Raw genomic sequence first — 22,103 nt, forward strand, 5'->3', positions numbered from 1 at the left:
GGGCAGATCACCTGAGGTCAGGAGTTCGAGACCAGCCTGACCAACGTGGAGAAACCCCGTATCTACCAAAAATACAAAAATTAGCCGGGCATGGTGGCGCATGTCTGTAGTCCCAGCTACTCGGGAGGCTGAGGCAGAAGAATCGCTTGAACCTGGGAGGCGGAGGTTGTGGTGAGCCAAGATCACGCTATTGCACTCCAGCCTGGGCAACAAGAGCGAAACTCTGTCTCAAAAAAAAAAAGCAGATCATAAATGTTCATTTTGATGAGTTTTGTGGGAGTATTTTTGTTTGTGTTTGTTCATTTTTGTTTTTCATTGTTTTTTAGAGGCGGAGTCTCACTATGTTGCCCAGGCTGGCTTTGAACTTCTGGGCTCAAGCAGTCTTCCTACTTCAGCCTCCCAAGTAGCTAGAAATATAGGTGTGTGCTACTGTGCCTGGCTTCCATTTGATGAATTTTGACAGTCGTCAAAATTCAACCACTACCCAAAACAAGATACAGAACATTTCCACCACCAGTTCCCCACTCCCACAAAAACAACTACTCTCTGACCAGGATAAGAGTGTTTTTAGACTGGGCATGATGGCTTACGCCTGTAGTCCCAGCACTTTGGGAAGTCGAGGCGAGTGGATCATGAGGTCAGCAGTTCAAGACTAGCCTGGCCAAGATGGTGAAACCCCGTCTCTACTAAAAATACAAAAATTAGTCGGGCATGGTGGCACACACTTGTAATCCCAGCTTCTCGGGAGGCTGAGGCAGAGAAGTGCTTAAACCTGGGAGGTGGAGGTTGCAATGAGCTGAGATTGTGGCACTGCACTCCAGCCTGGGCAACAGAGCGAGATTCCATCTCAAAAAAAAAAAAAAGTGTTTTTAAAGCTTTCCATATGCAGTCTGGTCCCAGTGTATCAGGGAATCTGCATCCTTTGAGGATGTGAGGAATGCTTTTAAAGAGATGAAGACTTTAGGCAACAGACAGAGGTTGCTCCTGCAGCCTTCCAGGCATTGGGAGCACCCCACTGAGTGACAGTACACTTATCAGTAACCCTGAGCCACCCATACTACATTCAGGGTCTAACATACCCAGGGTTCATCCACTTTTCCACTGGCTGGCTCTGGTTTGCGTGCACCTGCATTTGTAAACACAGGTTCTGTGGCTGGTGGGGCAGAAAGTGTGCATGTGAAGGCAGGTGCCTGGTTGGAGGGAGGATGCCCCTGTGTGGGCAGAAGGTAGGCATGGATGAAGGAACTCGGGCTTGGTGGTCCATGGGTTATCCCAGGCTGACCTGCTTTTCTCCCTGCCAGGCTGTTCTTCGCTGGAGCCCGAGAGGGCCACCTTCCCAGTGTGTTGGCCATGATCCACGTGAAGCGCTGCACCCCAATCCCAGCCCTGCTCTTCACAGTAAGGGCCCTTCCTGCTGTAACTCTCCACACACCTCCCTCTTTTTGTGCCTAGTCTAAGCTGGGAGTTCATGCTTTTCACACACACCCCTGTTACCCTTCCGGTCTGCTGCTAGGTCTCACTGGATCTTAGATGATCTGGCAAATGATACTCATCAGCTTTGTTAATATCAAGAGATAGAGCAAGGAAAGATCCTGAGTCCTGAAATACCTAAGGCTCTCGGGCTGACTTATTTCCATTCTCCCATCCTTTTGGGTCAGACTGAACTGACTGCCTCAGGATTCTACAGCCTCAAAAAAAATATGTCTCCCTTGGCTCTCCTCACACCTGTTACTGCAGGGTTGTGGCACTGGTCTCTGCTCCTGGCTGGTTGGTCCCTGCAAACACCCACTCCCCACATCAAGCTTCAGGGCAGCCTGCCAGTCTCTTGGAAACATCACTGAAATGAATTTAGTGTTAAGAGTACACCAAATAAGAAAAATCATAGAGGAAGACTGATAAACTGAAAACTGTGAAAAGGAAACTTGGGACAAGAAAGAGATGGGAATAAAATATCCCCAGAGTAGAATCATTTAGAGAGAGCTAAAGGAAGGAACAAAGACTTGTCTCCATTGAGTCTTTTGAGTTATTTTTATTTTCCTTCTGGATCCTGAATAAAACACTAAAAATGACTTTGGTCCACTGGTGAAGCAGTTAGAAATCAGAATAACAGAGCTCATGGGAGTCAAGAGCATTGTGCAGCATTGCTGTACAACATCAGAATGTTCAGATGTAGGATGAAGGTCACTTTGGTTGGTTGTGGAAGGTGGCTGGAGAAGACAGTACTCCCAGTGGGCCACACCCTTTTTTTTTTTTTCTTTTCCGAGTTAGAGCAATTGGTGCAGTAGTGTGACTAAAAGGCAGATGCAGCAAGAACCATTAAAAGCATCTCGATTATTTTAACCATCGGCTCTCACAAGAGAACGGAACTTTTGTTGACCTTCATAAGTTATCAGAGGGGAGGAGTATGGTTCCAAGAGCCACAGAGATGATTTTGAGGTTGGAAAGTAGACTCTGTCAAGAAAACCTCATACGGATGTTATGAGGGTTAAGTGAGTTAATCTTCGTCAAATGCTAAAAATAGGGACCTGGCACACAGTAAGTTCTATGTAACCAGTTTTGAAATTAATAAGGAAAAGGAAGAAAAATAGATGACTCAGCCAGGAGAAAAGGATGAGGGCAGGAATAAAGCCTTAATCTGTTGTTAACAATCTTCCCTAAGGGATTTAAAAAAGTGAAGTTAGCTTGAGCTATAACCAACAGAGACATACAAATGAGACCGGGGCTGACACAGAGCCAGGTAATACCAGTGTGGCCAGTCTAGCTGCTTATGCCCAGTATCCATTCTAAGTGGTTAGTGCCCGTGCCATACCAGTGGTTAAATATTTTTATCATCACCCCTATAATAAGAAAGGACTTCCTAGCAATAAAGATGTTGTAACGTCCTAGGTTACTAGGGGAGGTTCTAAAGTCTCCATTTCGAGACATCCATTATACAATGGCATCGTCTGCCTGGAGGCTGGGGGACGGCCCCTAATCTATAATACCAGTCTCCGAATATCTTTCCGATCACTGATGAGCTCCTCCCACTTCCCCAGTGCATCTCCACCCTGCTGATGCTGGTCACCAGCGACATGTACACACTCATCAACTACGTGGGCTTCATCAACTACCTGTTCTATGGGGTCACAGTTGCTGGACAGATAGTCCTTCGCTGGAAGAAGCCTGATATCCCCCGCCCCATCAAGGTGAGAGAACCTCCCTTTGGGGTCCCCTCCCCTTCCTCTGTGGTTCTAGCTGCAGTTCAGATGTTTAAATCACCTCTGTTCTTAGCTGCTGACCGCACATCATCATCTCTGATGGTAGCAGACCCTTTGGAAAGCAAGGGCCATTTGTGAATGGGACCACCATTTGCGTTCTCCACTGGGGATGAGATCGGAGCAGACTGTAGCTGGGGAATAAGTCAGATCAAATGTCACTTTCATCTTGACATTCCTTTGTTTCCTACCAGTCTAAGCCTTAAACTCCAGCTGACTTTTCAAACTCCAGCTGACTTTTCAAGGTTCTCTTATCTCCCCAACACTTCCTCCTTGTCCCTCCAGATAGCTGGGTTCACTATGTGCTATGTCTCCATCCCAGAATGACTTTCCTCCTCCCATCTGCCCATCTACATTTTAACCATTTTCCAGATGCGCCTCAAGTACCTCCTCTTTCTTGAAGTTTTCTGGTCCACTGCAACCTTCTATGATCCTCCCTTTTTAAACTCCCATAGCCCTACACATATAGGGTGCTCAGTGAACCTCATATTGCTACAAGATATAACTCTGTGATAGAAATTAATGGGATTGCTCAGAACAAGACATGCTAGAGCATTATGAGTTCTCCAACAAATTAGAAGAATAGAGTGTACTCTGGAGCTATTTGAACAATCCTATTCTAGAAACAGTGACTAGATGCTTCTAGAAGATCCTTCCAGCTGAAAAATCAAAGGCTCTCCAAATCTCTCAGTTCCTCACTGGCATTTCCACCACCATTTTCTACTCTCACTCTTAGAAAACCTGCTAGAGGGAAGAGGAGGTAGAATAACCCCAGGTCCCCACCACACACATCCCTTCTGAGCAAGGAAGACAAGGAAGAGAAAGGCAGCTGAATCAGGACTGCCCCTGGAGCCCTGAAGAGGATACTCTCGGGAACTCCCCACATGTGGCCCATAAGGAGCTGACATTTGCCATATTGTGCCCACATAAGGGCCCTGCATAGAAGTGGGCGAGGACCAGGGAGCCTGAGTGACTCGAATCGTCTCCTGCCTGTACTTTATGCATTGCCACACCTCCCCTCCACCCTAGGACCTCAGCAGATGCACCTATGTGCCAGCAAGCTTCTCCATCCCTATGGGCTTCTCTGGCTGCCACAGGCACGTGGCTTGCATGATGAGGCCTTGTCTAATCACACCCAGGATCGAGGACATGGGCAAGGAGGGTCCTTTCCTCCCTAGCTCCTCCCCATCCTCTTCCTGTCTGACCATCCATGTTCATCAACATTTGTTCATATAGCCCCTGCCCTATCAGGGATGAGTGTGGGACCACAGAGCTGAGGGAAGCCCAGCCTTTGCCCTTGAGGATGTGTCTCTGTGGGTGAAGAAGAGAGAGAATGCCCCAGTTCCTAGTCCTGGGAGCCGTGGGGCCTACACAATTCACATGCCTCATGCCTCTGCTCCACAGATCAACCTGCTGTTCCCCATCATCTATTTGCTGTTCTGGGCCTTCCTGCTGGTCTTCAGCCTATGGTCAGAGCCGGTGGTATGTGGCATTGGCCTGGCCATCATGCTGACAGGAGTGCCTGTCTATTTCCTGGGTGTTTACTGGCAACACAAGCCCAAGTGTTTCAGTGACTTCATTGGTGAGTTGTTGGAGGCTCTGGCTGGCTTGAGGGCCTCCTGGGCTGGAATGCAGTGGTCAGTGATGGGGTGGGGGAGCCAGGAGACCTAGGCTTGCCTTCTCAGTCTACAGAGCTCTGGAGGAGTCCAGAGCAGGGAAAGCAGATGCCTTTTCCCAGAGACCTCTGAGGGAGGAGAACAGCTGGCATTTCCATACAGACCTTAGACCTGCAAGAATAGGCAACTTGGGCTGGGCACAGTGGCTCACACCTGTAATCCCAGCACTTTGGGAGGCTAAGACAGAGGATCACTTGAGCCCAGGAGTTTGAGACCAGCCTGGTCAACACAGCAAGACCCCATCTCTGTTATTAAAAATTTAAAAATTAAATAGGCAACCTATCAGCCATCCTGTGAGAGCTGCCCCAAGCTGGGTGGAGACCAGCGGAGACCCTGGACTTGGGGGTCAGTGGGCACAGGGAAGGTGGAAGGCTGGGGCCTTCATGAGCAAGGAGCAGCTGGCAGGAGATGCAGGAGGCAGACCAGGTGGAAAGGATTCTCCTCAAGGCACTGACTGCTCTGAAGAGGCAGAACTTGGAGCAGGAGAGCTGGGAAGGGCTGGGGCCACTTGGCCAGGTTGGTGGGATGCTCAGCACTGGCCTGGTTTCTGTTTGATCTCTTCCTACAGAGCTGCTAACCCTGGTGAGCCAGAAGATGTGTGTGGTCGTGTACCCCGAGGTGGAGCGGGGCTCAGGGACAGAGGAGGCTAATGAGGACATGGAGGAGCAGCAGCAGCCCATGTACCAACCCACTCCCACCAAGGACAAGGACGTGGCGGGGCAGGCCCAGCCCTGAGGACCACCATTCCCTCAGCTGGCTACTCCCTCCTCCCTCCCCTTTTATCCTATCTCCCTGCCTTGGTCCTCCCAACACATGCAAGTACACACACACACCCCTCTCTCTGCTTTTGTCAGGCAGTGGTAGGACTTCGGTGTGGGTAGTGAGAAATTGTAAACAAAAACTCACATTCATACCCAAAACACCAGTCTCTCACCCCAGGGTCCACGTCCCAGGCCCCACTCCAGTGCTGCCCACACTCCCAGCTGCTGGAGGAGAGGGGAGATGCCAAGGTGCCAAGATGCCGGGCCACACCCTCAGCTGCCTCTTCAGGAACCGGAGCTCATTACTGCCTTCCCTCCCAGGGAGGCCCCTTCAGAGAGGAGAGGTGGCCACAGGGGCTGTGTTGTGGGGGGACAGGCTCAAGCAATTCTGTCCCCATCAAGGGGTCAGCTGGAGAGACCTAAGACCCTATCTGTTCACCAGGGACCCAAAATCCAAGGGGATGCTTCCCTCTGCCCTCTTTCCTGCCCCTCCCCATCATACCTGCACCCACCCCAGCCAGGGCTCCCTGTCCAGAATTCAGTTCTCCTCAGGACGCCAACTCCCAGAGCTAAGGACCAAGGAGAAGAACAGCCTCTCCACCCCCAAGCCAGGCGGTTGAGGAACATACTGAGAAAGGCTCAGATTGCAGAAACCCAGCCCTGCCCCTGCCTCCTGCATCCTGCCCCCAACATGGTGCCAAAGCTTCCAGAAGCCAAAAAGGCTTCTGATTTTTAATTTAGTGGGCATCTCTCTCAGCAACTCCACGTCCCCATCACAGGAAGGAGCAGTCCCCTGCTGTCCCTGCAGCCACTCCCAGCACACCCGCACACAGCCAGCACCACAGCCCCCACCATGCCCTTCTCCTCTCTGGGCCTTGGCTTGGGACCAGGTGTGAAGGATCCCCAAGCCCTTCAGGCCTGAGATCAGAGCCAAACCAGCCTTAAGTCATCTCCCATCCAAGAACTTGGCCTAAAAATACTCCCCTATTTCTAACCCTCAGGACGGATCTGATATTAAATGCCTTCCCTGGGAGGAAGGGCGCTTTCCCCCTCCCCAGAGGTGCCCATTCCATACCCTGGGAGACTGGAGAGAGCATTGACTGAAGCCCAGTTCCTTTCCCGTCCGTCCTCAACTCCAGTAGCCCCACACTCCTCTCAGGTCTCAGTGCCATGCCGTCTTGGGGCAGGGTGAGAGGGCAGTGGCAACAGGGCGCCCACTCTAGAGGTCCTCAAAAAAGGTCCTCCTCTGTGGCTGGCGGCCTCTGACCTTTCCCTGGGCTCCAAAGGAAGGCCATGGAGTTTGTCATGGGCCCTGCAACCTCCCCAGTCACTCCTGCTGCACTAAGGACTTAGGATCCTTTTATCACAAATCGGGATTCTCTCCCTCACCCCAGTTCTGTCTGCTTAAACTGGAATACACAGGAGCCCTTCCTGACCTGGGTGGTGTCTCCCAGCTTCCCCGCCCAGCCTGCCTGCCCCATAGTTGGTGAGATGCCGGGTTTAGTCTGAGTTGTGACCCCTTCAGAGTAGATGCCCGGCAGGCTGGGGTTGGCCCCTGGAGGGTCAGGGGACCATCTTCTTGTTCCCTCTTTTCTCATTCCTCCAACTTCCTCCCCTCCTTCAATTATTTTTTTGTAAAGTTGATGCCTTACTTTTTGGATAAATATTTTTGAAGCTGGTATTTCTATTTCTTTTGGATTTTTTTAAATGTAAGGTTGTTTTGGGGGGTGGAGTTAGAACCTTGATGATAATTTCTTTCGCTTGGTGTAGGTTTTAAGATTTGTTTTGTGGAGAGGTTTTTTCTTTTGATGTAATAAAATTTAAAACGGAAATGAAGTTGGTGGTGTTGATAATTAAGTAACCTTTTGAGACAGAGTCACCAGGCATTTCCTCTTATGAGATCTTGCCAGCTTCCTTCCAGAATGACATTCCTAAAAGCTCTTGCTCTCTATAACTTCTAGCTATTGTAGGGACTCAGTGCCAGTGCATTCAAACCACTGACTCTCATTCTGAACCAAAAACATCATCAAAAGAAAAAAGTACAACAAATTTACAGATCTCAACTGTTTACTGTAATTCTGGAATCAGGCAACACTTCATTCCATAAAATAGAATACATGTTCCAAAGAGTTGAGTAGAAGAGGTTGGCTTTACAGACAGGAAAGGGCTGAAGAAAGCTGGTTAGTCACTTTTCAAAGCTGCTTTTCTTGGCTGGGCACAGTGGCTCACTCCTGTAATCCCAGCCCTTTGGGAGGCTGAGGAGGGAGGATCTCTTGAGCCCAGGAGTTTGAGACCAGCCTGGGCAACATAGCAAGACCTCATCTCTACAAAAGATAAAATTAGCTGGGCATGGTGGTGTGTGCTTGTAGTCCCAGCTACTTGGGAGGCTGAGGCCGAAAGGAGGACGGGTTGAGCCTGGGAGGTCGAGGCTGCGGTGAGCTGTGATTGCACTACTGCACCTCCAACCTGGGCAGAAGAGCAAGCCCCTGTCTCAAAAACAAAGTTACTTTTCTTGTAAGGTGGGGACAGGGAGACAGAACAATAGAAAAATAACTGATTAGTTAATATCAGGATCCCTCAGGCTACCTTGTTTCGTGTAAAGATTAAAGCAGAGGGAACTTCATTATCATGCCCATTGAATATTGAAATTGACCTGTTTTAATTGGCTGTTACAGCTCTCTCCTGATTTCTAGGAAGGTCAGATAACAACTTAGTTTAGATTTGGTGATGTGGAACTTTAGCATGGGGGATTCCATTTTGATTTTAGTCTGGTCTGTGGGGCCTAGAGCAGGAGCTTAGTCCAAAACCATGACCTTCTGTACTTTTATTTACCAACACTCACTCATTCCTTCTTGGAGTCACGAAGTGTTACTAAGTTCCTGCTCTGTGCACCATATTGAAAGCCTGCAGACTAACTGGGAAGAACTCAACACTGCCCAGGGTGGGAACGTGGGCAAGGGAGAGACGGCACCCAGCCAAGCTGAGGGAGGCAAAGGCAGACGTCCTCCCAAAGCCTGATCAGCAAAGGCTTCTCTCATCAGCACAGCCTGAGCCAAGTCTATGGGGCGAGTCAGGATCCGAGGCGCTTGATGGGAGGGCCTGGGAGGTACAGCTAGGTTCACTCAGCTAGACAGAGCCATCTAAGAAGAAGAGTTAGCTCTAGGAGGAAGAGTAGGAGGACCACTGGACTAGGACAGGGAAAAAGGAAGAAGTCGTTAAGGTATGTACAAGTATTTCCTGGAGTTTTGGGTTAACTGCTAGAGGAAGTTGATGGGATTAGCCCCAGTCCTTGCTTTGTGTCCCTGTCTTTATGGGCTGCCCTCCTGGCTGCGTGTCCAGAGCCAGCACTGCTAGCAGATGTAGGGCAAGGGAGGGGGAAAGGGGGTGGTGGAGGGGCAGTGGTGTTAAGACATCACCCTTTACCATCTGGAACACTGTGAGGACAAGGCAGGCAAGATGCCGCCACTCCCAGTCCTGGCCTGACGCCAACACTCCTGCTTTGTGACTGTCATTCTTCCAGACAGGCTGGAAGCTCGCCATTCAACAGGGACGCCAAGCTGGGAGGCTGGCCACTAAACAGCTGTGTGTCCTTGGGCAAGTCACCTTACCTGCTTAGCATTTTAAGAGAGAGAGCTGGACCTAATCTCAAACAGTTCCTCAATCTTCCAATTTTAGGTTGTCCCAAAAGGCAGAGGCCAGTCTTGTCCAAGCCTCACATCTGCCCTTTGGGCCCCTCTTCCCCAGCACACACACCTTTCCTTTCCCTGGACTGCCCCAGGCTCCTCCCTATTGCCCCATTCGAGCAAGTCCTGTCCCTCATCCCTTCTCACTCCATGGAGGCACTTGTCCTTCAGGTGCACCCTCTCTTTCTGTGACACCTGCTGATCTTTTCAACCTGGTCAAATTGGGCAAATGTGGGTCCCCTCCTGGGCAACAAACATTTACTTTTAACCTGGCCATTTCCTGTCTTAACCCTGTCAGTCATTTTAATGCTAGGAATTTCACATGCTCTGAGTTTAGGGAATTTGGGAACATTTTGAAAGTCACTGAAATCGTAGCTGCTTATGCATTCATTAATTAATGTGGTCACACAACAAATCTTTTTGTGACCATTCTGTCAAAGACTTTGCTATATGCTGTAGAAATAGTAAATTTTTTTCCTGATTTTTCTAAGTCAGCATAGACTTCAAATATTTTCTTCCATTGTCTCCATAAGGATATTCAGATGTGTCAACCTGCTTGTCCTTCTTTTTTTTTTTTTTTTTTTGAGATGGAGTCTAGCTTTGTTGCCAGGTTGGAGTGCAGTGACGTGATCTTGGCTCACTGCAACCTCCGCCTCCCAGGTTCAAGAGATTCTCCTGCCTCAGCCTCCAGAGTAGCTGGGATTACAGGCACGTGCTGCCACACCCAGCTAATTTTTGTTTTTTACATAGAGACGGGGTTTCACCATGTTGGCCAGGGTGGTCTTGATCTCCTGACCTCGTGATCCGAACGCCTCAGCCTCCCAAAGTGCTGGGATTAGAGGCGCGAGCCACCACACCCAGCCCTGTCCTTCGTTTTAATTCAGGAAATATGGTCACCATAGTTGAAGAGGTCCAAAAGATGTAACTGACTCTACCCTCAAAGAGCAAATAGTTTGCTAGGGGAACGAAACCAAGGATATGCATGGCACACATATGTGTGCGCATCCTGGCTCCACAGACCACCCATGCCATGCTGGAACCACTGCCTGTGGGCCTTCCTGCTGGGCTGTGATCCCTACTGGCAAGGGCTAAACCCAACACATCCCCAGACCCCGTGCAGTGCCTGGTACCTATGTGCTCAAAAATGTTCGTCAAACTGACGCACCACACCAGGCAGCAGGTAGTGAGTGTTAAGGAGACACAGATAAAACTGCAATGAGAGGTCAGAGGAAGAGAAGAAGGAGACTTCACATTTACTAAGACCAGTTGCATGACATACATTATGTTATTCACAGTTTAAATTAAACAACCCTATGAAGGAGGTATTACTACTGCCACTTTGCAAGGAAGATTAAGTAACTTGCCCAGAGTCACGGAGTTGGTTAGTGACAGAGGCCAGATTTGAGCCCAGTTCTCTCTTAACACTTCACAGCCATGCTCAGCTACCTTCCTACTGGGAAAGTCTTAATTCACCAAAGAGGTGGCACTGGAAGGAGGCCTGTTACAAAGTCACTAAGATAACAAACATGCATCATTTCCGTTAATCCAAACAGGTAGTAACTGCAGTGGCAAAGGAAAAATGATCAGGGAGGGCTTCTTTCCTCTCCTGAGCAAGAATCCCCCAGCCACTGACTGGCACTGCCCTCCCCACCTCCCCTTCCTGTCCAGAGCTCCCCCTACCCTACCCTGACATCCAGAGTCCTGCCTGCCCTAGCCAAACCCCTGTTACTGGGAAACACTGAGGTCAGCGTGCCAGCAACGTCAGCACTAGCCGGGGAGGCCAGGGCAGAGATTTATCTCACCATGGCTAAAGCTGCTGACTTTCTCATTTCCTGCGGTTCTATTTACATACCTCCCACTTCCTCCTGCGCAACTACTGATGCAGACTTCCCCCTCCCCATGGTGGCCAAATGAGGGCCAGGAGGGTTCTCCAAGTCACATAGCAACCCCTTCCCATCCCTTCAGCCAGAGATGAACCAGGCATCCTCCTTGGATGACCTTGGGCAGCTCAGCCTCTCAGCTTTGTTTTCCTTGTTTATAAAGTAGGAATAAAAATACTGTCTGCCTTGCCTGCCTTCCTGCATAACCCATGGGGAAAGAGCATGAAAAAGTGTATGTTTCAAGGATTGAAAGAGCATTAATTTATCAGAAAGCACAAGGCCTATTCATTATCATTATTTCAAAGTAGGGGAGGGGACAGAATTTCTCCTCATGGAGACAAGGCCCTGGACCCAGGACTCGCAGGCTGCTTATTCTCCCTAGAACTGCACTCAAGACCCCATCCCAGCCAGGTTTCCTCGTCCTCCTTCCAGACGCCCCGCAGGAGCTTGCCCAGAGCCAGAGCTGTGAGAGGCTGCCCTCTGCTGTCCACCTGAGTCCGAACCACAGCAGCCCTCCAAGTCCGACATATTGGGGCCAATATTGCCACCTGGTGGTCAACAGAAGCACTGCCACCAAACTGAGAGCTCAGCTTTGAAATGAAGAAATCTCCCTAATTCCTGACACCTGTCTCTGGGATGCACACAGATCTCCTCACACCAGGTCACTGTGCTTTCAGAGAAAGCATATCTGGCTGTTTCTCAAGTCATGCACAGAGAGCATCTAGGGTAGGTGTTGGGGTAGGGAGGATGGAAGGAATATGCTAACCAGAATACGCATTTTTAAAATTTTAATGTTCAATGCCACACACATCCTCTCTGCACTTGTCCCACTGTGGCCCACTCACAGTGACCCGGCCCTTGTTTGGCCCAACTGACAAAAACTTCTGGCCCCCCTGGGGCACCCAGAGTACTTGCTGTTCCTAAAAGAGACAGTAACATTTCTATGTGCCCTTTTTTTTCACCCCCGCTGGACCTACAATCCCTTTTGGAGATGAAATTCAACAGGTAAAAGCAGGACCTGAGCAGGTGTCTCTGAAAGGAGGCAGTTGGGAGTTCCCAAAGGAAAGAGAAAAGGGAAGAGGAGAGCCAGCACAGAACCAAGAATTGCAGAGAAAGAGCCATGGGCTTCTCCTGGAGACCCTAAAACAGAGCCCCAGGAAGAGGTGATGACATAAGAGGCTTCACAAACCTCACAAGAGGAAGTAGACCCAAGAGACACGCATTGGAGATCAGAGAGCGGCCATGCAAAAGGAAAGACAGCAAACGAGCTGCAGCAAGCTCCTGAGCCCTGCAGCCCAGGGCACAGGAAACCAGAGGCAGAGCCTCAGGCCCAGGGTGAGGGGCAAAGTGCCAGCCTGAGCCTCTTGCAGCAGAGAACAGCTGGAAGAGAGAAGTGCTGGAGCCACCGGAGGATTATGGCTGTCTATTCCAAGGGCAGCAGCCTGCCTGGGCCTGCGGTGCAAGGCCCAAGTCCTGACCAGGTGCTTCAACCAAGCCCAGGGAGTTAGGAACTGTGCCAGGCTGCTACAGGTAGCTGGGGCTGGAAACATACTCATATTTGGGCTATTGCACAGCCCCTGTGCAAAAACCTAGCAAATGAGCATACTCTCGAGCACCATGCAGGCTCCCATGTATAGCTTGTTCCTAGGACCTATCACTACTCCCCAGACCCCTCAAAAACAAACCAAAACCAAACAAAACCCTGGCCTACACTCAGAAAATGCTCTGGGAGGTGAGGCTACAAAAGAAACTGTCTCTTGGGGGTAGGTGGAGCCCAGCAGCAGGGGAGAGCCAGAGGAAGGCATGTCAAGGGAGGAGCTGAGACCCAACTGAGGGTTGGCACTGGAAGAGGGCTTTCTTCACTCTAACTTGGAACCTCATTCTGCATAGAACTTTTTCAAAGTTGGACGGAGGAGGACACTCAGAGTAGGGTGTTGCCCTCGGTGAGGATTTGGAGTCCCCTGGGCTCAGCAGGGAGTGGACAGCATTCCCAGAAGCATCAGCTTCTGGCATCTCCAGAACCCTGGCTTGGACCCTGACCAAGGAGTGTCCCCAGCTGCTGAATAGGTCAGGAGTCGCTTTTCTCTAAGGCCTACATCTCTCCCTCTGGGGTGTGTCCTGCCCCTCCCTGAGTCACCCCAAGGGGAGAGAGGGGAAAAAAGGGAAGAGAAGAGAGGCATTGACTACAGAGGAAGGAAAAGGAAGCAGAGCAGAGGGGGGAGAGAGGCCACACAGGAGTGGGTGACAGAGGAGACTGCAGAGGGCAGGTCTAGGGCAGGAGATCGAGAGAGGGCAGGCCCAGGTCAGGAGGAGGTAGAGAGAGGGCAGCCCGAGCACCCCAAGGGGTGCCTCAAGAGCAGGTGGGGGCGGGGAGCCGAGGGGGCGGGCCGGCCATGTCCCACGGGACCTACTACGAGTGTGAGCCCCGGGGCGGCCAGCAGCCACTTGAGTTCTCAGGGGGCCGAGCTGGGCCCGGGGATCTGGGGGACATGTGTGAGCATGAGGCCTCCATTGACCTCTCTGCCTACATCGAGTCTGGGGAAGAACAGCTTCTCTCCGATCTCTTTGCGGTGAAGCCAGCGCCTGAGGCCAGAGGCCTCAAGGGCCCCGGAACCCCTGCCTTCCCCCACTACTTGCCGCCTGACCCTCGGCCCTTTGCCTACCCTCCACATACCTTCGGCCCAGACAGGAAGGCGCTGGGGCCTGGCATCTACAGCAACCCAGGGAGCTACGACCCCAGGGCTGTGGCGGTGAAGGAGGAGCCCCGGGGGCCAGAGGGCAGCCGAGCTGCCAGCCGAGGTGGCTACAATCCCCTGCAGTACCAAGTGGCACACTGTGGGCAGACAGCCATGCACCTGCCCCCAACCCTGGCGGCACCCGGCCAGCCTCTGCGCGTTCTCAAGGTAAGAGCAGGTCAGCCCTCCTCCCTCCTGCCCCGGGCTGGAGAGGCTGGTGTGGACAGGACCCTGTGCCCCTGCTCACGCTGCTGAGTCTGTGCTTGGTGTTGCTCTGTGAAATGGACCCAACCCACAGTCCTCTGTGCTCACACTGCACCATGACCTCCCTTTCCTTCTCTGTGAATTCATTCCCACCCTGAATCCCCACCATGTCCCGAAGACCCTGTGGCAAGCTGGCCTACCTTGATCTCAGGCTCCCCACCAGCCTCTCTGCTGCTCACCATGCCCCCTCCTCTTGTTTCTCTGCCACCTGCTTCTGTAAGAAATGTCTGCTGGTCATAGAACAGGAGACTCAAGACAGACTGAGGGAAAGTGTACTCAGAAAGTGTGAGAACATTGGCTGGGTGCGGTGGCTCATGCCTGTAATCCCAGTGCTTTGCGAGGCCAAAGCAGGACGGTCGCTTAAGGCCAGGAGTTGGAGACCAGCCTGGGCAACGTAGCAAGGCTCCATCTTTACAAAAGAGAAGAAAGAAAGAAAGAAAGTGTGAGGACGTCAAAGGCAGTTTTGGTCTCAAGCAGAGGACCCTGTGCATCTGGGTCACCATCTCCCAGAAGCAGGGCGATGACAGTTTTGACCTGAGAGACAGGAGCTGGCTCTGAGTCCTGTATTCCTTCGATGCAGCAAGGGTGCCCTGGCTGCAGAGATTCCCGCCTCGCCTTCGCTCTGCCTCCTGGCCAGCCCTCACCTCTCCGTCTCTCCGTGCCTTCCCCTCCAGGCCCCTTTGGCCACTGCCGCACCGCCCTGCAGTCCCCTCCTGAAGGCGCCCTCCCCCGCTGGCCCCTTACACAAGGGCAAGAAGGCAGTGAACAAAGATAGCCTTGAGTACCGGCTGAGGCGGGAGCGCAACAACATCGCCGTGCGCAAGAGCCGGGACAAGGCCAAGAGGCGCATTTTGGAGACGCAGCAGAAGGTGCTGGAGTATATGGCGGAGAACGAGCGCCTCCGCAGCCGCGTGGAGCAGCTCACCCAGGAGCTAGACACCCTCCGCAACCTCTTCCGCCAGATCCCTGAGGCGGCCAACCTCATCAAGGGCGTGGGGGGCTGCAGCTGAGTCTGGCTGGTGGACTGTGGGCACCAGGCTCCGTGGCACGGCCTGACTCTGCGGACCCCCATCCTGCTGGGGGCCTAGAACCCTGAGACACAGACCATGGATAAATGGCAACCGGGGTGGCAAGGAAGGGCAGGACCCAGCATAATGATTATGTGGCTGAATAAAGTTGCACTGTGACTGGGTGTTGGGACTGTTGGCTGTATGTGTGTGTGTGTGTGTGTGTGTCATGGAGGACCCTGGGGACAGAGGATGCATGTGGCTAGGTCTGCACCTCTTATTTCCACGCCCAAATGGACATGTGGAAACACAGACATGCTGTCCACAGCCCGCCCCCTACATGCCACACAACCAGGCCATTTATCTGCCACTCTGCTTTTCTCTCCCTGACATCCCCATCACCCCCTTCTGTGATCTCAAGGCACATCCCCACCCCTCACGGGACCTGGAGCAACCTTTGTATGCTCTGCTAACAAAGATCTGTAGCTTGTAGGGAGATCCTGGCACCACGCAGTCCTTCATGCCCAGGCCTGCTGCTCCCAGGCCCACTCTCTCTCACCTCGAAGTATAGGTCTGGGAGCTCCTGCCCCAGGTGACCAGAGGAAAATTCCTGATGGCTCTGCCATATTTATGGTCCCTTGATCCAGCCTACCATCTCTTCTCTCCAGTTCCAATGCCTCAGTCTACCAGATGGACACCCTCCCAGTGCTGCTCCCACCTACCCATTTCCATCCTTTGTCCCTCATCCCTGGGGCTCCAGTTCCGTAAAGCTTGAGAATTGCGTGCATGGGACAGGAATCAGTTGGGAGAGACCTGGAAAGCGGATTCGTGTATGAGAACACTGGTGATGAGAAGGAGGATGACAATCTGCCTGTGCCAGGGAAGCCCCTCACTCAAAGCAGCATTTTCTTTTGCACTGGACTCCAGCCTAAGAGACAGATGGTACAGTAATTAAGAGCCTCAGTTTGAATCTTACTCTGCTACTTACTAGCTGTGAGCCTTCAGCCATTACGTCTCTCTGTGCCTCAGTTTCCTCATCTGCAAAATGGTAGCAATATTCGTACCCACTCTGTAGTGTTATATTCATAGAAAAAGAAAACTTTGTATGTAATAAGCATATTTATGATGATTCCTCCATTTTGCTGGGACTGAAAGGACCTCAGAGATCTCATCTAAACCCATTTAGTAGGTAAGAAAACAGGCCGCAAAGAGGGGAAGGGACTTACCTGGAGTCACACAGTTGTTTAGAGGCAGAACCAAAATTAGCTCCATAAAATCACAGATCTCAGGATGTGCTGGAAGAGACCTCAAGAGATCATCTGGTGGGCTCTGCCCTCAGACCAGCAAGATAGGGTGAGCCACATTTTATAGATAAAGCAGTTGAGGGCCAGAGGGGATAAGAGGCTTCTCTTGACACTCACTGAATCCCTTTGCTGCCTCAGTACATGGTACCTGTCTCTCTACTCCATGCTACACTCTCCTCACGGATACTCAGTTTGAGTGTCACATGAATCACATTCAATAAAGAACAGTGCTCAACAGTATCAGGGAACCAGGGACAGATTAAGGGCTTGTTAAAGTCTCTCCTAGGCCAGTGCTGGGAAAGCCTGAGTCAGACATCAAGGAAGAATTTTCTGAGAGGGCAAGAGACGGATGTCTGGATCATCCCAGATCTCTCTCCCTTCTTCAAATCTCCAGCAGTAGAGCCCTCCCACACCTCGGGCATCTGTGTGCGACATGTCTATCTCACCCAGGACTCAGTCCTTTTCCTGCCTTTGCCTCTGTGTCTCTCGGGCACCATCTCTCCTACCTCTGTGTCCTTGGAGGCCCGTGCCCCAGGTCTGGTTTGGAGGGACAGATCTGAACCTTCAGTGGAGGGACTGATGGGAGCTTCCTGAGTTTGGAAGGAGGGGAGGTACCAGTCTCTGTGGGCACCTGGGAGAATCCTCACACCTTCCTTTCAGCCCAGGGGGATAGGTTGCATAAGGCAGGTTTGTACAGAACATGGTAAATGACTCAACCTCCGGATTTCCTCCTCTCAGCTCAAGACCACTGTCCCTTGACGTACTTTCAAGGTTCTGGGTGATGGGATCTGGCTTGCTTCAGCATCAAGCCCCGGTTTCGTTCCCACAGCTCTGAATTGTGTCTCCTCTCAGGCCCCCACTCACCCCATCAGGTCCTCAGGGCCGGTGCCTAGTGGAGCCTTCCTGACTGGTACCCAGTCTGGAGGAGTCACATCCCCATCTCCCTGCTGTGATCCCAGCGTGATGTGCAGCAGCTGAACACATCCCAATCCTTTGCGTCAGATCATATTCCGGGGGGATGAGTCAGAACCAGAGGGCACACTTCCGGAAGGAGGCTTTCAATTTGACCTCAATTGGTTTTGGCCAACAAGTATTTGTTGAGTATCTTTTCTGGAAATGAGACAAGTTCTCATCAGGAGTAAGAAAAAAAAGTCAATAAACAAGTGTGTTGAATGTCTTCCTTTGCCCCTCCAGAACCCTCTCCACCCTTCATCACCCTACACAGTCCCCAGGTGGATGCCTCCCTACATCAACCAGCTTCTCAGGGGGTGCGGGTGAGACTGGCAGGAGGAGAGTGATGGGAGCCCCCTGCTGACCAGCGCTCTCCACAGTCCCTCCCAAAGGATTCCTGGCCCTCAGGCCCCCATGCTGGGCTAGCCCAGGGGACTTCACCACTCCAGGAACTTTCCCCGGATACTATTGGTTCACATCTTCATAAAGCACCTTAATTAACTTCTCCTGCTTACTCCATTCGAATAGCCCATTGGGAAAACCAAATAAACCAACAGATAGGGAGGCTATTTTAGCTGGGGTGGCCAGGAAAGGTCTCTCTGAGGAAAGGACATTTCAATTGAAACTTGAAAAAATTTGAAAAGGAGGCAGGTATGTCTTTGAGTGTAAGGGTGAACAGAGGGAAGGGTAAATGCAAAAGCCCTAAGGTGACCAAGAAAAAGGAAGCCAGGAGTGGATGCTGAATGAAAGAAGGAAGGAGAGGATAAGTAAGAAAAAGATGCACCTTCCCTCCAGAATGGGGCTCCAGGGGTTGCAAATGACTATTTTCATTCCCTCTGTCAAGAAGGATGGTACCTAAGAAGCTGGGGGAGGTGGAGAGCAGGGTTCTCTCTGCCCGTGGATTCAGCTTCCCTGCCCCTTGGTCCTCCTGTCACCTTCACCACAGTAAGGTTGTCACCACTGGGGAAGGAGATGACAGAAAGGAGCCCAGGGAAGGGCAGTTAGCCAAACCCTGCCTGGGGAAATGCACCAGGACCGGTGAAAACCAGCAAATCAAGGTCCAAATAGCACACACAAGCAGTCCTATTGCTTCAGCACCCACAGCTCAGGCCCACTTTTCTTTCTGGAGCAGAACTGGGGAGCAGAATGAGAATCCCGAGCTGAGAGACAGGATCTTAGGCCACAGGGAAGCTGCAGAGGAGAAGGCAGACTGCGGGGAGACACTGCAGAGGGAGGAAGCTGCCCAAGGTGAGTCTGCCAAGGTCAGTCAGCAGCGGTGGTGGCTTGTGAAAGCTGCCCCCACCCCCCTGCTCGGTGCACACCTCCCCACCCCTCTACACAGATTGCCACATGTCTGGGCCCCCAGGGCCCCCATCCCAGTGTTGCAAGATCCCGGTTGGGGTTGTGGGTGGAAAGGGGCCTCTTCACCTCCACCCCCTACCCTGCTCCAAGCCAGTGAGGGGACTATGGGATGAAGGGGGCTGTTCAGGAGACGCTGAGGCAACAAAAGACAGGGCTGGCTGAGGGCCTGTATGTCTCCTCTCGGACAGGCCAGTCACTTCCCATCACCCTCACCAGCCCCCCGCAGGCAGACCCCTCCTCCCAAGACTCAGCATGGGCTGCTCCAAAATGGGAGTAGTCCAAACTGGACAGAACCCCTGGTTGGCCTCTGTCAGCTGCTTCCATAACCAGGCCTGGCCTAGCCTCAGAAGACCTCAGTGGCACATGAGAAATTCTCCCTAAGGGAAGAGGGTGGGGGTTTTCAGAGGAAAATGGCTGCAACTTAACTTTACCAAAATGGCCATCAGTTCTGACTTCAGAAAGCAGTGGAAAGGTCCCAGGGCCTGGGAAGGGGCAGGCTTCCTGATAGGGAGAGACCCGCCACAGAGCTGTAGCCTCTTGCTTCTCTTTTATTATGTATGTATGTATGTATGTATGTATGTATGTGTGTGTTTGTTTGTTTATCTTAGGTCCAGGGACAGACTAGATTTTTCCCTTAGATTTGCTTCCCTTTTAGAAGAAACAGGGTTCTGGGGGTAGGTAGAGGCAAGCCACACATAGAATGGATCCATCCCCTACGCCCCAGGAGCTAAGCTTCACCCTGGAGTCCTAAACTGTCCAAGCCCCTGTTGCCCCGCTCCCACACCTAGCACTGTCACCCCTGGCCAGGCTATCCAACCTTGCTGCAATCGGGACGGTTTGCAAAACGCCTTCTAGCTCCCGCTTTGTCACCATCTGAGGTTAGGACTGTACTCAGGAGATAAGCTCAGGCCCCACCCGCTCGTCCCCAGCGAGACTGCTGGCCTGCTGCAATCGGGACGGTTTGCAAAACCCCTGCTGGCTGCAGCTCTGTCACCATCTGAGGTTAGGGCTGCACCCTAAGATAAAGCCTAGCTCCTCCCTTCAGCCCTGCCTTCAAACCTCACAGGCAGCATGGTCCCAAGAAACAGAGCTCCTGGGAGCCTACTCAGGGTCTGGAAGCATTACACAGGTCCAGTGCAAAGAGCCCTTCTCCTTGGTCCTCCCCTCACCCCTTCTCCCCTCCATCCCCAGCCTCGCTTTTGCATACTTTCCTCATTATCATCCTCTCCTCACTCTCCATTTACTCACCTTCTATCTTCTATCCTCACCCTTCCATCCCTCACCTCCCTCCTGCCTTCTCACCACATTCATTTGCTCAAAAAATACATACTAAACATCTACTTGAAGCCAAGCATTTTGTTATAGAAGCTGCAGGACACATAAGGAGAACAGTCCCTGCCCTTTGGGGGTTTATAGATTAGTGAGAGTGACAAACGTAAGACCACAAACAAATTGTGGGCAGTGTCATCTAGCAAAAGTAAAGGGGTGACTGATGGCCAATATTAACATGGGTACCTGATTTAAATGTGAGGGTCGGGAAAGGCTTCTTTGAAGGGGTAACATATTGGTGGATATCTAAATGGTGAGTAGGAATTCATCTGGCAAAAAGTGGGGGTTCCCAACAGAGAGAAAAGTATATGCAAAGGTGCCCAAGCAGGTCCTTCTCATTCACTGACTGAAGGCTGGGGTTGCAGGGCAAGATGCTGGGAGAAGGCAGAGAGGCTTGAAGAAGCTGAAGCCAGAAGCTCCCTCAGATGGGATTCAGAGCATCAGAGGGAGAACTGGCCTTCCAAGGGAAGAAGACATCTCCTCTCTTTTAACAAGAAACAGAGGAGATGGCAACAGAATCAAATACAAATAGGTTTGTAGTAGGCTGGGGCTGTTCCTATCTTATGGCTTTTATTTTCACCATGAAAGAAGAGATAACCAAAAGTCACGGAGAAGGAGGGGAGGCTGGAGGTTTCAAAGTATAAAATCTGGCCGGGCGCGGTGGCTCACACTTGTAATCCCAGGAATTTGGAAGGCCAAGGCGGGTGGATCACAAGGTCAGGGATCGAGACCATCCTGGTTAACATGGTGAAACCCCGTCTCTACTAAAAATACAAAAAATTACCCGGGCATGGTGGTGGGTGCCTGTAGTCCCAGCTACTCGGGAGGCTGAGGCAGGGGAATGATGTGAACCCAGGAGGCAGAGCTTGCAGTGAGCTGAGATCACGCCACCGCACTCCAGCCTGGGCAACAGAGTGAGACTCCATCTCAAAAAAAAAAGAAAAAAAAAAAAAGAAAGTATAAAATCCTAGTTGGTGAGAGTAGAAGAGGGAGCTCATTGCTGAGATTTCTTTTTTTTTCTTTTTTTTTTTTGAGACAGAGTCTAGCTCTATCGCCCAGGCTGGAGTGCAGTGGCTGGATCTCAGCTCACTGCAAGCTCCGTCTCCCGGGTTTACACCATTCTCCTGCCTCAGCCTCCAGAGTAGCTGGGTCTACAGGTGCCCGCCACCTCGCCCGGCTGGTTTTTTGTATTTTTTAGTAGAGACGGGGTTTCACAGTGTTAGCCAGGATGGTCTCGATCTCCTGACCTCGTGATCCGCCCGTCTCGGCCTCCCAAAGTGCTGGGATTACAGGCTTGAGCCACCGCGCCTGGCATTGCTGAGATTTCTGATTTGAGAGCATCCAACTGAAGTTGATGATGACCACTTTAGAGTGACATGTCCTCTGGGATGATTTTATCCAGTGGTCCTTAGATGCTTGAGAGCAAATGTGGAGAAGACAAATGTTAGGCCCATCTAGAGTTGGGACTTAACCAGGGAGATGAGATGGAAAGGACAGACAGGGGAGAGGAGTTGAAGGCATTAACAAAAGGGGATTGCAGTGGTGAGCCTGGAACCTAAGGCAGAGAAGGTGAGATGTGAAGATGGGAAGGGCTGTGGTTCCTCAGTGAGCTTAATAGAACAGCTGCTGGGAGGCAGCTTGAGCAAACCACCATAAGGAAAGGAGATTCTATCAGCATGGGATGTTTGATTCCGTTATTTCATAGGTGCTGCAGTTTCTGGTGGTGATAAGGCTCTGGGTATGGCCCTGGGAGAGGCTCACTAGGAGGAATGGAGGAAATGGTTAGAGACAGAGGGTGAGGGAGCCGAGAGGCCGGCCTGCCAGAGGGAGCATCCATATGAATGATGACCCCACCTGGACGACAGCTCTTCTCCTACCAGCCTCTCTCCACAGCCAA

General features: G+C 51.6%; 2 protein-coding genes across 5 annotated transcripts in view; both read left to right on the forward strand.

The window, feature by feature from the left end:
- Positions 1-7,527, forward strand: part of SLC7A8 (solute carrier family 7 (amino acid transporter light chain, L system), member 8) — a 68,457-nt gene extending 60,930 nt beyond the window's left edge. For all 4 annotated transcript variants that reach the window (XM_011930855.1, XM_011930856.1, XM_011930857.1 and 1 more), the window contains 4 exons: positions 1,302-1,398; positions 3,036-3,185; positions 4,659-4,836; positions 5,499-7,527. In XM_011930855.1, the coding sequence (XP_011786245.1) occupies positions 1,302-1,398; positions 3,036-3,185; positions 4,659-4,836; positions 5,499-5,665 (592 nt within the window). In that variant the 3' untranslated portion in view covers positions 5,666-7,527. The remainder of the gene's footprint in view (positions 1-1,301; positions 1,399-3,035; positions 3,186-4,658; positions 4,837-5,498) is intronic.
- A 5,604-nt stretch (positions 7,528-13,131) lies between these two features.
- CEBPE (CCAAT/enhancer binding protein (C/EBP), epsilon) lies at positions 13,132-15,445 on the forward strand. The gene is made up of 2 exons (XM_011930860.1): positions 13,132-14,157; positions 14,928-15,445. Exons 1-2 carry the CDS (start codon positions 13,648-13,650, stop codon positions 15,261-15,263), a joined length of 846 nt encoding a protein of 281 aa, XP_011786250.1. The 5' UTR covers positions 13,132-13,647; the 3' UTR covers positions 15,264-15,445.
- Positions 15,446-22,103: the final 6,658 nt, after the last annotated feature.

This window comes from Colobus angolensis, unplaced genomic scaffold (assembly GCF_000951035.1).
Source record: "Colobus angolensis palliatus isolate OR3802 unplaced genomic scaffold, Cang.pa_1.0 Scaffold88, whole genome shotgun sequence".
Classification (NCBI taxonomy): domain Eukaryota; kingdom Metazoa; phylum Chordata; class Mammalia; order Primates; family Cercopithecidae; genus Colobus; species Colobus angolensis.

Bases quoted from the DNA above. Each gene is read 5' to 3' on its own strand.
- CEBPE (XM_011930860.1), top strand. From the start codon at position 13,648: ATGTCCCACGGGACCTACTACGAGTGTGAGCCCCGGGGCGGCCAGCAG. The intron at 14,158-14,927 runs GTAAGAGCAGGT...CTTCCCCTCCAG, and splicing joins AGCCTCTGCGCGTTCTCAAG to GCCCCTTTGGCCACTGCCGC.